General features: G+C 42.2%; 2 protein-coding genes across 2 annotated transcripts in view; one reads left to right on the forward strand and one right to left on the reverse strand.

Annotated features, from left to right (window-relative positions):
• Positions 1 to 14,552, forward strand: part of coro7 (coronin 7) — a 144,780-nt gene that overhangs the window by 76,591 nt on the left and 53,637 nt on the right. The window lies entirely within an intron of this gene.
• vasnb (vasorin b) overlaps positions 1,424 to 14,552 on the reverse strand; it is a 28,431-nt gene continuing 15,302 nt past the window's right edge. The window contains exon 3 of the mRNA XM_042504154.2: positions 1,424 to 5,443. Within this exon, the coding sequence (XP_042360088.2) occupies positions 3,358 to 5,436 (2,079 nt within the window). The 5' untranslated portion in view covers positions 5,437 to 5,443 and the 3' untranslated portion in view covers positions 1,424 to 3,357. The remainder of the gene's footprint in view (positions 5,444 to 14,552) is intronic.

Here is a 14,552-nt window from a genome sequence, read left to right on the forward strand (position 1 = left end):
CCAGGAACCAGGTTTCTCTTAAAGCCAGGGGAAGAAAAGAGGGACTGTTTTATGGAAGGAGAGAAACAGACACACATACAAACTGTTCTCTGTCTCCTTTTCTTATTCACATACATGAACATTTGCAGATGCCTGTCCAGAGAGTAGGACAGAAACATGCATACATTCTTTCAGCAGCAGGTATTTTCTGACATTATCTAAGTATTTGTTCTGTCCTTTTGCCTGGAGTCCCTCCAGTACGCACACACGCTTGCAATTAACCCTCATCCATTGTCCTCGTACTTTTCTATTTAGGAAACGATAAAAGAGGCTGACAACATTAAAAAATGTATGCATGTTATTAAAAAATTCAAGACAAAAGGAAGTTAAAACAGTGGAGGAAGAAGGCAGAAGTTAAAGACTGTTAAAGACTGACCTGCAGGGGGTGCATTGTCTCTCCTGTTATTTCACTCGGAAGTTTCTCTCTCTTAGCAAATTGATATAATAGGGCCTCCATGACAGGAGCGGAGCTGTTTTATGTGTTTGTGTTGTTAGCATGGGACCTTGCACAACAGCTTCCAGCTATTGGGCCAGTATTTGCATGCATTTGTTTGTAGGTGTGGGCGTGTGTGCGTGCATGCTGCATCAATCCCCTACCAGCATCCTACCTATAAAACACATGGGTGGTCAGCCTGTTTATTGTGTGGGCTTGCAAACAATGCTCACTCATTAGGCTCAGACCAGTGAGTCATTCACAATGGTTAAATCCACTTACAACCTGTGTTTTCAATCATAATCTTTATTTCCATTTTGCCTCCAGCTCACCGCTGGTGAGGAAGAATTCCAAGACCTCTCGTCCATTGAAAGCACAGATTTAATAGTCTTGTAAAAAAAAAAAAAAACATTTGGGAAGAGGGTGCACTGCTGAATGTAGCAGAGAATCTAATATATTTTTAATAATATATATATATTTACAACACTTAGACATTTTGTTATTAATAGCATCACCTTGGAAATCATTTAAGAGGCCTGGATGAGTTAATGATTTTTACCTGCACTAGAAGCAGGCAAGCTGTAGGGATGGCCATGTCGGTCTGTTGGCTGGTCATTTTGTCTACCAGACTAAAATATCTCAAGAATTATTTGATAGATCGCCATGGAATTTTGGCATTTTGACGTGGGTGTCTATGCACATGCAGACACAAACAATTTGACTAATGTGTTGGTGATTATAATATCCAGCATAATTATACAAGCACTTTGTTCCCTACTCTGTCTCGTTCCTGGACTCCCACTTCTGTGATCTCTCCCCTCGCCCTGTTGAGTGACAGCTTAAAAGGGACGGGAAGTTAATGACAAACATAATCCCCCTGTTGCCTGTCAATCTAATCCTTCCTCTTATAAGCAAAAGGTGGAAACTTCAAAGAAAGACAACTCGGTTAGCTCTATTTTTGGATATTCATTTAATGATAATATCACTTTTTCCATTTGTACAAATATGTTCACAGAATTAAAAAAAACAAACAACAACAATTAATGAAAACAAAGAGCTTCCCAAAATAAACAGGGAGAAATTAACAATGCCATCGAAAATAATTTTGGTTATCTTCAATGTATTTTATTTTACAAACAAATATTCCAGTTGTATTGCTATGTTGTTTGTGTGGGTTATTAAGGCATCTTAGTAGGAAACTGTTAATTGTGCGCTGGGAATACTTTATGCAGGTAACTTTACAGACATTCACAGATGTGTCTTTGGTGTGTTTGCCTACAGGTAGAGTTGTTTGGGATTTAATGTAGTCCGAGCCATGCGGGCAGATAAAGGGGTAACTGATAGTAACTTGATGTCTGCAGGTTTTTGCACAAGACAGAACATGTACTTGCACTAGAGTTGAAAGATCTACAAACACACACACACACACACACACACACACACACACACACACACACACACACACACACACACACAAAAGGCTACTTTTAGTCCTTCTTTGCCCTGTAGTCACAGATTTGGATCTCAGCGCTCTATGTCTGCATCATAACCGTCCCACTCTGCGAGTCTCTTTCACCTTTGTACAACAATACAAACACTATGAAGTTTGCTTCACTTCTGCATCTGGCCTTTTTATAGTCTGGTTAGGTGCAAGCGGGCAAAGCTGGGACCCTTCTTGCCAAGGAGAAATAGTGCACAGCATTTCACGGAGCAGGCTATTTTTACTCAAGGGAAACACAACACACAACCACTATTTGCTTTGCTTGTTGTGGGCCAGGCCAAGAAGTATGTTGTATGTGAATTGTGGTTGAGGGATAAAACAGATTTTCCCTTGCAGGGAATATAAATAATAAATAATGTCTCTGAAGTTGCTGTGGTATAGTCATGGACTTCTTACTGTTATTAAGGCAAGATCTAAACTGGTTGAAAATCACTGCAGTGCTGAAACAGAAGGGGTTCAATCAACTGCTTCCTTCTGTACATTTTGTAATCCTGCTTACCTTCTCCCTTTGTGATGGCAAAGCAGGCTGAGGGCTTCAGCATCGAGGAGAGGGATTTACTCTTGAGTGCGTCCAGACTCACATCTACTTAGACTGTCTGACATTCTGGGGGCAAAGCCCTTTGATTGACTCCGCTGGTACCAAACGAGTTTTAATCTTCAAAGATTTTAATCTGCTGTTTTGTCTGTTAGTCACAAGAAGTGGGGGGTTTGGAGGGTATGGAGTGCTGTTAACAGTCACAATGTTGCACGGTAAAAAAAAACAAGTATAAAAAAACATACATACAAAACAAAATAATCACAAAGAGCCAAATAAAGCAATACAAGCATCAGCTGTTTTCTCAGCACAACTTCATTTGGTGTCTTAAAGGTCATTCACAGCAAGCACTGATTCCTTTGGGGTAGCACTGAAGAGTTACAACATGCAGCAAAATCTATTGCTGATAGTGTTCTTGTGATGGGGAAATGGCAGCACAACCCCAAGGCAGTGCACTCTCCTGTATGAAAAAGGGCTTGAGGTCTCTGTGTCCCTTAACCCTTCGTTTCAGCCAATCACAACACACCATCACTCCCAGCATCATAGCATGGGAGCTGAAAGGTTGCCAGTCCAGCTATGTGGGTGAGGAAATACTATCGAAGCAGGGTGTGAATGGATAAGAGGCACTTTTTAAAGTCCAAACATTTTTGAACTTGTTTAATGTCTGCGTAGACAACCGAAGGGCACTGAGTTTAACATATGTCCAGTTTCTCCTTTGCTGGTTGGCTGGCTGATACTGTGTTCTCCACTTTCACAACAGCATTTGTTGCTCTCTGCATTTCACGGTTGTTGAAAACAGAGCTGAAGAATTAACATCCTCCTTTAGGTCTGAGTAGTCAAAGCCAAGTGTCAGAAGTAGGACGGCTTGTGTGAAGTCATATTGTTATTCGATGTACAGTGATCCTGTAGTAGCAACACCTCATATTCCAGATTGCCATTCTGGACAGCAGGTTCAGGGATCATGAGTTGGGGCTGTTTTTGAGGCAGTGCCCCATTGTCCAAACCAGCCTTCACTCCGTCCAACTCTAGCTGTGACGGCTCACAGTCCAGGTCCAGGTGGCCCTTGGCCCTCTTCCTGCGAAGGTAGCAAAAAATTCCCACTGCTATTGCTATCAGTAGAAGGAGCAACAAGATGGCAATTGCAGGCACCAGCATGGTGGTCAGCTTCTGGTCATCAAACTGTGCATTAGGGCCCCCCCGGATGCTTTCAGCAGCCGTGTGGGCCTCAGTGCAGACACTGTCTATGCCACTAGGGGCACCGAGTGGACTGGCACAAACAGCGTAGGTGGAGTTCGGCTTTAGGCCTCTCAGTCTGTACTCTGGGAATGATGCTGGCAGGCTGAGTTGAATCGGTCTGCGGTCCGGCCCAGAGAGATTGCGGTAGGTTAGACGGATTCCACGGATGTATGGCCGCATTTCAATGTAACGGTGCAGGTCAAGCAGGACTGAGGTTGCGGTTGCTTGGTGTGAGCTGATGTCTGGTGCGTCGACAGGGACAGTCACCACAGGGATGTCAGCCTCAGGTGGAGAAGGCGGGTGATGGTTTTCACAATACATGCCCGAAGTGCCATGTGGACAGGTGCATTCTACCTGACCATGCTGGTCCAAACGACAAGTACCTCCGTTCAGACAGGTGTGAGGCGGACAGAAGTGCTGTTCCTCTTCTGGGTTCATGCTGCTGCTGCTGGGCGATGCAGGGACAGGGGGCAGGGGGAAGTCATCGCCTTCGCTTGTGGGGTCGTCACTGGCCCTGGAGACTGGAATAGCTCGAGTAGTACTTGGAAATGTAGAGATAGGAATGGGCAGGGTAGTAGTTGTTTTGACAGTACTAGTGGTCACTGTAGTTGTAGTGGGGCAGCCAAAATCCCTGTACTCCAGTCTTTCCAACACCTTCCCACCATTCATAGGTGGGAAATGGCAGCGGGTCTCCTCTGTTCTCTCAAGGGTGATGCTCTGTGCTCTCAGCCATCTTGGAAACCATGCTAAGGTGCAGAGACAGTTGAAAGGGTTCTCTGCTACTGTGAGCTTTTTAAGGTGGGGCAAGAGTTGGGAGACTTCCTCAGGGAGACCTTGCAAACTGAGGCTGCTAATGTCCAACTCCTGCAGCTCTCCAAGGTTCTCCAGGTCCTGAACTTTAAGAGGACCCATTGGGTTCCCAGCCAGGCTGAGGTGAATCAGGCCCTTGGTCTCCTTCAGTGCTGAGGGGAAGGACTCAAGTTTGTTTCCTGAGATGTCTAGTTCATGGAGGTTTTTTAGACTACCAATGAGCTCTTTATCCAGGCTGGTGAGCCTCACACCACCCAATTTGAGGGACTCCAAATTTGGAGTCTGGAGGTCTGCTGTACCCAAGGTGGGCAAGACATTAAAGCGAAGGTCCAGCAGCAGCAACAGTGGCATTGAGAGAGTAGGCAGGGATGTTAACTGGTTGCCTTGTAGTTTGAGTTCCAGCAGGTGATCCAAGCCATTAAAGGCCGCAGGGTGGATGGTCTTGATAAGATTACTGTACAAATAAAGGCGCTCAAGTAGTACCATACCCTTGAAGCATTCCTCTGAAATGTGGGTGATCTGGTTGGATGACAAGTCCAAGTTTTTCAAAGAGGTCAAAGGTTCAAAAATCCCATCACTAAGTTCAGTCAATTTGTTTTGACTGAGATCCAGCAGCTCCAGGTTCTCCAGACCGTCAAAGTCCTCAACTGTCAAGCCCTCAATGTCGTTGGCAAAGAGGAAGAGACTTTTTGTGGATTGGGGCACTCCTTTGGGCATGGTAGAGGAGTGTCTGTGGAAACATAACATGGATTCTGGTGTGGAACACGTGCATTCCTCTGGGCAGACGCTGGACACGGTGCCATCAGGAAGGATGAGGAAGAGCAGAAAGGGCATCAGTGGAGTGAGAAAGACCTTCATGGTGCAGACTCTTTCTCTCTCCATGCTTAGCCTAAAAGAAGAGAAAAAATAAACTGTCAGTGACCTGCATTATTATCCAGAGAAATAGCTGATAAATGCTGGAAAAAAAAGTAGCACATATATTCATTCTGGCCTCTGTAACTTGTGAGTGCTATGTAGGGATGGGTACCGAAACCTGGCATAAACGTGCACCAGTACCGAATTATTATAGAGTATTGATAAGCTCCAGCGTTAACAGTTCTGCTATCGGCATTGGAGGAATGAAAATTTTATTTTTTATTTTTTTTAGGTTACATGAACATTATCTTGAAGAGTTTTTATCTCACCAACTCCATTTCTAATTTGCAATAAGATAAAAGTCATTTGTGTCATGACGCATTTTTGATCTGCGTATACTTCTCGAGAGCTGATGCCAATGCTGCATCATCACAAGTACAACAACAACTTGTTTGCACGTAAGGGCGAAAACAAGCAATCTTTCAAAATATTTAATGAAATTACATCACATACAGAGGGGGAAATGCACCATTTTCAACCACGTAGCTCGAAGTTCATCTCCCATCAACCTGAAATATGTTAGAGTCTAAAATAGTGATTTGTTCAAAACAATTTAATTGCTGAATGTTATTTTATATACTGTTGTTACATGCATCGCAACTAAAGTAATGTTAATTCAGTTTTTAATTTTGATTCTTTGTTTTCCCCTTAAACCCCCCAGAGTACCATTAATGTACTGAATCAACAAGCAGTATTTGTAGGAGTAGTAGTACCGTTAAAATATTAATGATACCCATCCTTAGTGCCATGTGTGATTTCAACTGTTGCAGAAATGTGGAACAGATGTAACATAATGTTTAATTTCTTTCACAAAGCATATTTCTTTCCTATATATAAATGAGCTGCTGTCAGCTGTTGATTCACTGTGTGGTTCTTTAATGTATTTCGGAGAGTGAGATTACTATCAAAGCTTTAACTAGGCATAGGCAGTGATCAAAGGCAGTCTTTTGTCACAAGGTCTCTCAAACAATAGGGCTATAGGCGTGACCTCAGGCTTCAGAGGGAGTTTTCTGCTTTTCTACAGAAAAGTTAACATAGTGGCGTCCTGCCACGCTTTTCTGGCAAAAGGAGTGCCACATTCTTCCTGCAATGATCTGTGTAATAGATAGTATTGCAGGATGCCAAAACCATTGTTACCTCTTTAATAATCCTTCAGATGTGTGCATGTGTGTGTGCACAAGCACATGCACAGCCACACATGAATAAATGATAATATATGTGTTGACGTTTGTAAATAAAATGGTTTACATTTGTAAGCTGCCCACCCACATCTATTTACTGTAATGCACACACTGTGGTTGTAGTGGGGTCACAGTTAACCGTTCTCCCTATGTTTATGACAGACTTCATAGCCTATGAAACACACGCACACACACACACAGCGGCAATGAACAGATCCATCTTGTTTTGTTTCAGAGATGAACTATCAAAGTGAAAACACAGAGTGACTTTGAGCGTTTTTTTTCTGTTTCTCCGGAAGCTTCACTTGAAGATTCGCCATAAACACCGCTCTGGTCTCTCCAGTTTCATATAACTATACCGTGTCAAGTTTGTTTGGCTGTATGTCTACCATGCTGCACGTGGCCATGCATCTGTGGATGATTTACTTTGTGGCGTTCTAAACTTGGAAAAGAGCTTCACCAATAGCCCGGAGCTGCTTCCCTGACCAAATGCGTAATATAAATTCCACGCACTTTCTGTCTTGTCATTACACAGACTGACGGCCAGAGCTGCTTGCCAGAAGAGAGTCTCTAATAATGGATGAAATACACAAAGGCTAAAAAGAGTATTGTAGATTGTCAGGAAGATATGTAGCCCATTGCACCTGAGTCCAAGCCTTACAAAACAAACACCCCGTTAGAGCATCACACATGGTATTTGAAAGGCTTGAAAAGGAGCGAAGGGATGATAGAAAGGAGGGGGGAACGATGGAAGATAAATCACAAACTAGTTGCTGACAAGAGTCTGTGTGGACGTTTATCATCCTCTGCTATCGAGTGAGACGGCCTTGGGGGGATAGAAGCAACATCTCTATCTGTTAACTATTTCTCTTCTTTGGACAGCTTTTTATGTTTTATCTTTTTTTTTTTTTTAACCTTCGGTGAGTCAATACAAAGCAATTCTTTGACTGTAATCTTTAACCAGAGACACCCTGGTCAACACTCAATATTTCCTATTTGCAATTTCTTTAGTTAATATTTGGGACTGTAACTGCTAAGTACATTTTTGACCTGTTACGCATGTCAGTCTAAAGGTTTATTTTGCTACTCTTCAGTTTACTGCACTGCACACCACCCAGGTCTTGTGGCAGCTAACATTAGCACTATCAAAGCCCGATCCAGTTAGAGATGGTGAATTTTTAATGTTCTGTGATGTCTATCTTGCCTTTAATTCAATTCATAAAGGCCAGATGCATTTCATCTTTTTTTTTAAATTAAAAATTAACCAGTCAATATCGTGATTATTAATAGAAGGCAAGGTTAATGAGAGTAAATATCCCCAAACTTTGCTTTTTGAATAATATGCCTGCAATCACTGCATGTTGGTCTACATGAAAGCTTGAGGGAGCTTACTTTAGGGCCTTAAATGGTTCAGTTGTTGATGTCTTCACAGCACAAATACCTGCATGAGACACCAAGTATGTGTGACTTGTAGTTTGAGATGAAGCACACAGACTGAGAACATTCTGTTCTCACACTGCCTACCATTACACAAGAAAAGTCAAAGAAATTGCCTTGGATGTTTAATTTTCTTCATTTCCTTTTTCTATCTTGAAACTGTGCTCTTTTCTTCTGAAATTAGAGCAGTATTATATTTGTCTATTAGATAAACAAATGTTGAAACAGACTGTAGAAGCACAGTCACTCTCCAAAGATCTCTCCTTGTTTATGGGCTGAGTGTGGTCAGCAATCCTAAGTTTTGGAAAATATATGCACTTTTTAAAAAAATCTCCTTCTGCCAAACTGCATTTATGTGCGCATTTTTCTGATTTATTTCAGAAATTCTTTAATTTTATTTTATATCCTTTAATTGGTGTCAATGCCACAATTTTCAGTAAATCTCAGTGTATGTAAGCTGCTGCCAACTTAAATAATATATTCTCTTTTAAAATGTGTTTACTGCTCTTTGCTTCACTTTGTTTTAATGAAAAAAAATCACTGACTCGAATGTCAGAAGTTGGAGAGGAGATCAGAGGGCTTTTTTGGGGGGAGTGCATCTGAGAGGTGGAGGAAGGAGAGTATCATCCCATCACGCCACAGCAATGGCATTTATTTTTCTTCTCTTTCAGCATACTTTTCTTTCCGCTCCTCCTTGAAATTTCAGCCTCCTTGGAAAGATTCCTTGATGTCTTATTTTTCCTTCTCCAGTGTATAAACTAAGAGAAATCATGGCATTCGCCTGAACTCCACTGCCAACATGTTACTCTGTTGAAGAAATGGGCAGAAATGTTAGCCAGTAGCCAATAACATGACCCCACTCAAACCTCAAGGCTTGATTGAATAAAGCAGCTAACTAGTTTACAGAGTCAGCACCTGCTAACAGCACAGAAAAACTACCAACATTTTGGCAGCCATGCAGAAAAGTTGGAGCCTGACTCAGTGTTGCAATTGTTTATGGAAAATCTTGTCCAGAAGGTAACGATAACATCTGATGGCAACAGTTTACTACAGCTGAATGGGCAGCAGAGGTGAAAGGTTGCAGTTATCCCATAATTTACACACAGTGCCCAGGGGAATTTACTTTAACAAGTGAGTAATTACATGTACAGAGGCTGTAGGGGACTGTAGGGTCATGCACCAGTGGCTGGGGAGAGGGTTGGCCATAAATTAAAAAAAAAAAAGTTACAAGCCCCTTATACACTGCCTCTTCAAGGAGGAAATATCGTGTCATTATGCAGCTTCACCGTTCTGTGTAAAAGGTACATTGGCAGAATGAGGGGATAATTAAAAAGCAGCCAATAGCAGTTAGCAGCTAACTCATAAAAGAAGAACAGCATCCTTAAATATCCGTAAATTGGGAAAACAGTGAGATTCGGGAGCTCATTACCCTCCAAGCAGAGGATGAGATCAGTCATCGTACTACAAAGAACATGAATGATTGTTATTGCCATGGTAATGCCATTGTGAAGGTTTATAACAGGGTTCATGCGAGGTGCTTGAAGTACTGACATTTGGAAATTTCAGTACTGGAATACCTTAAAAATCAGACATTTTTTGAATAGGTTCTTAAAAAGTATATGAATATAACTGAGAGGAGAGCAATATTGTAATTTTTTATAACACATTATCTGAAAAATTGGCCATGTTTGCCATTATTTGTGAATGCTTAATGAGCGCTAGAAGCTCAGATCACTAATGGGTTGGTACACGCCAGTAAAAAGTCGACAACAGAATGCTTTGCTACCCTACAAATCACTGATACCAGAGCAGCATCAGCCGTAAACGCAAGTTTTACTCACGACTGTACCGTACTCTGCGTTCTGTATCTTTTTCTGCACATGCCTGAAAAACAATAACCACTTAATTAATAATAAGTTTGTTTTAGGCCCATGACGCATGTTTGCTCCATTTATGAATTTACACAATTCTCTTGCACAAGACAGTTGTGCCAGAGAAAACAAATATATCCTTGAAAATAAAAATGAGTGCTTGGAAAAAGTACTTGAAAGTCTGTGAATTAGACTAGCCCCTGTCTGTATGGACCCTGTTAAAAAATGCTGCAGACATGAATGTTGTAGGTGATACAAGAGGCTGACGCTGTTGTGTTAAAAGTCAGCTACTTTTGATTCCGGGATGCCAGCATGCTACCAAAATTATGCAGTGGAGTGGCATGATCTCACCATTGTTTGGTTCCGTGTAAAAATGCAAAGGAGCTGTAAAGATGTGACTTAGTAATGGCTCTATAGCATCATCTCTTTTTAAAAAGGGCTACAAATAAAAAGACAGGTTTTATTACAGCACTCAGAAATGATGACGAGAGACAGAAGTGTGGCTGCCGTGCTGCATGTGTGTACAAAAGGAGGAAAAACAAAAGGATTTGGGAAGATAAACAGGAGATGGAGTGGTTAGGGAGAATTGAGTAGCAGCTGCAGGTTATGCAGATGGTCTCAGGTTTTCATATCATCACCGTGTGTGAGGGGCTGCATTTCAGTTTGCCTGTGCAGAACAAACACTTAAGCACGGAGTCTACTGTTTGTCTGAGAGAAGTATGTGTGTCTCATTCCTTCCGGAGATAGAGAAACCCGACTTTGGTACATTATATCAGGGCCAGAGACGGCTGTAAAGGTCCAGTGCCAGAACATACAACAACATCAAGGCGGCCATGAGAGCAGATAAAACTGAGAATATTTTTCTTAGAAACTCAACGTGGTGATTCTAGCGTAGCTCCCCGGGGTAGTATGTTTATTTGAGTGTGCCTCATTCCAAACTGGGCCAGGCACATCTGATAACCCGGTGGAGGAGAAACTGTGGTGGATGTGGATGGGGAGGGGTTCAGTCGGTGAATACTGCAGATCACAGATAAACCGCAGCTTGCAGGGTTAGATTCTCCTGTTTTCCTTCTTTCTAGGGTGGCTTGTGCAGGTTTTATCAGTGGGCAAGATAAGGCGCAATAGTGGTGTCACTACAGTTTGGATGCACAGTACGCTGCCGTGCTGAGTGATTTCTGGCTGTGTGGCTCTAACTGAAGTGTTTTGAAGTGAGTGCAGGTGGAGGGCCTAGAGAGAGATAGTAGAAAGACAGGCTTGTCATCCTGCGCTAAGAAGGAATGCCCCCTCCCTCCCTTCTTGCCTTCCTCCTCCTCTCTTGAGTTGTAATTTCCTTTTCTCTCCCCTGCGCGCTTGTTGAGACATTCCTGAGACAGGCAGCAGCTGAGTTTGAAAAATTGAACTTGTCCTCCTCACTGGCTTGGCATTTAGAGATTAACAGGGACTCTTTTTGAGTTCATAAAAACGCATCGGATTGGAACGATGGTGCTGCTTATATGAATGGGAGTTTAAACATATTTGTGACCAGATTTGATATGTAGCAATTGCTTTGGCATCTGTGTTTTCTTTAGTCTTGGTCTGTTGGTTGTATTAAAATAAAACGTGTTGGCTGATGAGTATGTGAAATCACCCGGGGGGAAGAAATGTTGAGGAGAAAATACTGAGAAAGAAGCATGGGAACGTCTTAACGCAAGTGAAATCCATGGACTACCCTGTGAAAAGAAAAATTAAAGAGGCAATAAAAAGGGGCAAAAGGAAGAAAAGCATTTCCCCCTCTCCCTCGGCTCGCTTCTTATCCCACTTTTTCTTTCTTTCAAGATGAGTAGGAAAAGAAAGCAGGGGAACAGCGGAGACAAAAGCAGGTTTCTGTCAGCAGGGGCACCGGGGTGGAGAGGTGGATAAGGCCTGGCTTTGGGAGGGTGAAGTGGGCTCCAGCAATTAAATCCCGGCAGGCCAAGCGTCAAGAGCCCTTATCTTCAGAGCTGAAGGCACACACTGAGGGGCAGTGAAGGGTACAAGAGGGGGGTGAAAACTCTGGTGTGTGTACGGGTGTGGAGGAGCTGCAGGTCACTGTGCACTTGCATAATTCAGCAGGCCGGGCCAGAGACTACAGGGGGGCACCGCGCCAAGTCACAGTAAAGAGATAAGGCTGCACACTACAGAGTGCATACTCCCATTAAAGAGGCCCCTTCTCTCCTGGGACTTAATCTATTAAAGGATACTATAATCTATAAAGACTAACGGTATGTGCATTAGAATATGATCTACAGTTTTATGAGTCCAAATGTTCAGTTCACTTTGGTGCACTACTGCAATATACCACTATAGCAGCTCGTCTTGTAGATTTACTACAGTAGTACTCAGAGAGAAGCTGGTGAGGACGGCTGATGTGAGCCCTCTAAACCCCCCTTTTCCCCATGTCCCTGTCTCTGACCCCATGAGAAGACAAAGGACTTCTCCGAAGAACATACACACCCATATTCCTGTCCCTCTCTACTGTCCGCAATGCCCATGTCACAGCTGGACTCCATTATACACAATCCAGTTGGATTATCCGTTAACATGACAAAGGGTTCAAGAGAGATTTGGGATGAGGAAACAAGAGTTGTGTGGAATATCCGAGGATGAAATGTTTACTGAAAGATGGAGCAGAGTCCTGCACAGGGTCAGGTTCCTGCAAAAATGGTGATTCACTTTTGTCTTGATTTTATTTTTGGGTTTCGTTCTGGGTGAAAAAAGACCATGCAGGTCAGATCGCAGATGTTGGTATTACAAATATTGAATAAAATAATAATAATTTAACTTAATGTTTTAGCATTTTTAATCCATTGACTGGGGACTGTATGTGTCGACTCTGTTGTTGGTAACACCTGGAATATGAGAGCCGCTTAAATCACTACTAACAGGCGACGAGGAGACGAGCGGCTTAATATTATGAGAATAAGCAACAAATATTCATTTAAATTGTATTTCTTCAGTTTCCTTCCTTCAAAATATAATATCTTAGTTTCACATGTATTTATTGTCCCAAAATGATCACATTAAATGTGCTGTCTAACTGAATTATTTGAACAGTGCAGGGTTATAGGATTTACAGTTTCAGATTGGCCGTGGATTTTGTGACAACAGATTGGGTTGTAGAACTAACTGGTTGTATGTGCAGTTGCGGCATTGCACATCATGTGTCTGGTCCAGAAGCAGGTCTCGAATATAAGACCTGTGCAGGAATTTGAGCTTGAGTATGGGACTTCTATATTAATGAGTGTTCATTACATTCAAGCCATTACCAAATATACACAATGCTGATTAAGCCCACCGCTTCCAGGGAAAACTCTCTGTATTTTGCAATATACTAAAGTTGTTGAGTCTGGAGTCTGTGGCGACTTTCCCACCGAGCGCACCAGAAGTGTTACTTTTGAAATCAACTATCTAGAATTAAAGGGAGCAGAAAAGCGGGGGCAGACCACAGTGATGGAGCAGGACTTAAGAGTACGGAGGAAGCTCCAGCAGAATAATTCTAAAAAGCACCCAAAAAAAAGTTTCTGGAGTGGATGCTCTACTTAAAAAGGAAATTTTGTGTTCAGAAGAAGCATTGAAGTCAAAAAAAGACTAATAAGCGCATGTCATTAGCCCGTGCTGCCAGTGTTTGTGTAATGACTTTCAGTACCAGACGAGGGCAAAAAAAAGCTCTGCACTGCAACTTTAAGAAGTAGCACAGGAGAGAAAACGGCATGTTTGTGCAGAAGCACGTAACACAATGAGTTTAAAAACGGCAGCTATGTTAATTTAAGTTTGTTGGTATGCGTGTAATGCTTTGAAGTGTTTGTTTAAGGTACATTATGTGCATCTCTGTTGTGGGGCTTTATTGCTGTTGTACCTGTTGAACAAATGTAAGTTGAGCAAACAGAATATGCATGGATCAGAAAGGATCAGAAACTGAAAATAAATCTGATCATGCAAAACCTAATGGCTGTTTTCTGCTGTAATTTTGCATCAATCTATTTCAGAGCTCAGATACTCAAATTTGTTAAAAGACAAACAACAGATTAGTAATATGAAGCTCAGCTGCATGAAACAAATGTGATTTCAGTAGCAGCTAGTCTGAAAAGAGTGATGATATATTCCAAAATATGCTCTACTAACTGTGCATTTGCATCAAGGTCAAAATGCAAGCACAGACAGCAGGGAGGAGGACATGTGGAATGAAGAAAAGGATGATAGTTTCATGTCTGTCACTGCAAATACTCGTCTTGAAGCCACAGTATCATTGCTATGCTTTGTAGTGGCATGAAGGGGGATTAGGGGCCGTAGTAGTTTTACAATGTGCTGCACAAACAAAGCTTTCCAACTGATTTCAGCCTGACCACAATAAAAGACCCTGTAATAGTCACATCCATCGTGCATCGGCTCTGCCAGTGCTGATTGATGTCAAACAGTTGTTGCTTTAATTAACACCAACAGTCACTTAACCAAAAGGCAGGCAGTTTTCCTTCTCTCATTCTGCGCTTTTTGCTCTGTTCATTCTCTAAATGAGTTGCAAAACAGCTTATTATTGGTGTGAAAGGCTGCCCTTTTCATCTGAGGATTTATGCTTTTT

This window comes from Plectropomus leopardus, chromosome 18 (assembly GCF_026936395.1).
Source record: "Plectropomus leopardus strain MGB_pleo_1.0 chromosome 18, ASM2693639v1, whole genome shotgun sequence".
In the NCBI taxonomy this organism is placed as follows: Eukaryota; Metazoa; Chordata; class Actinopteri; order Perciformes; family Serranidae; genus Plectropomus; species Plectropomus leopardus.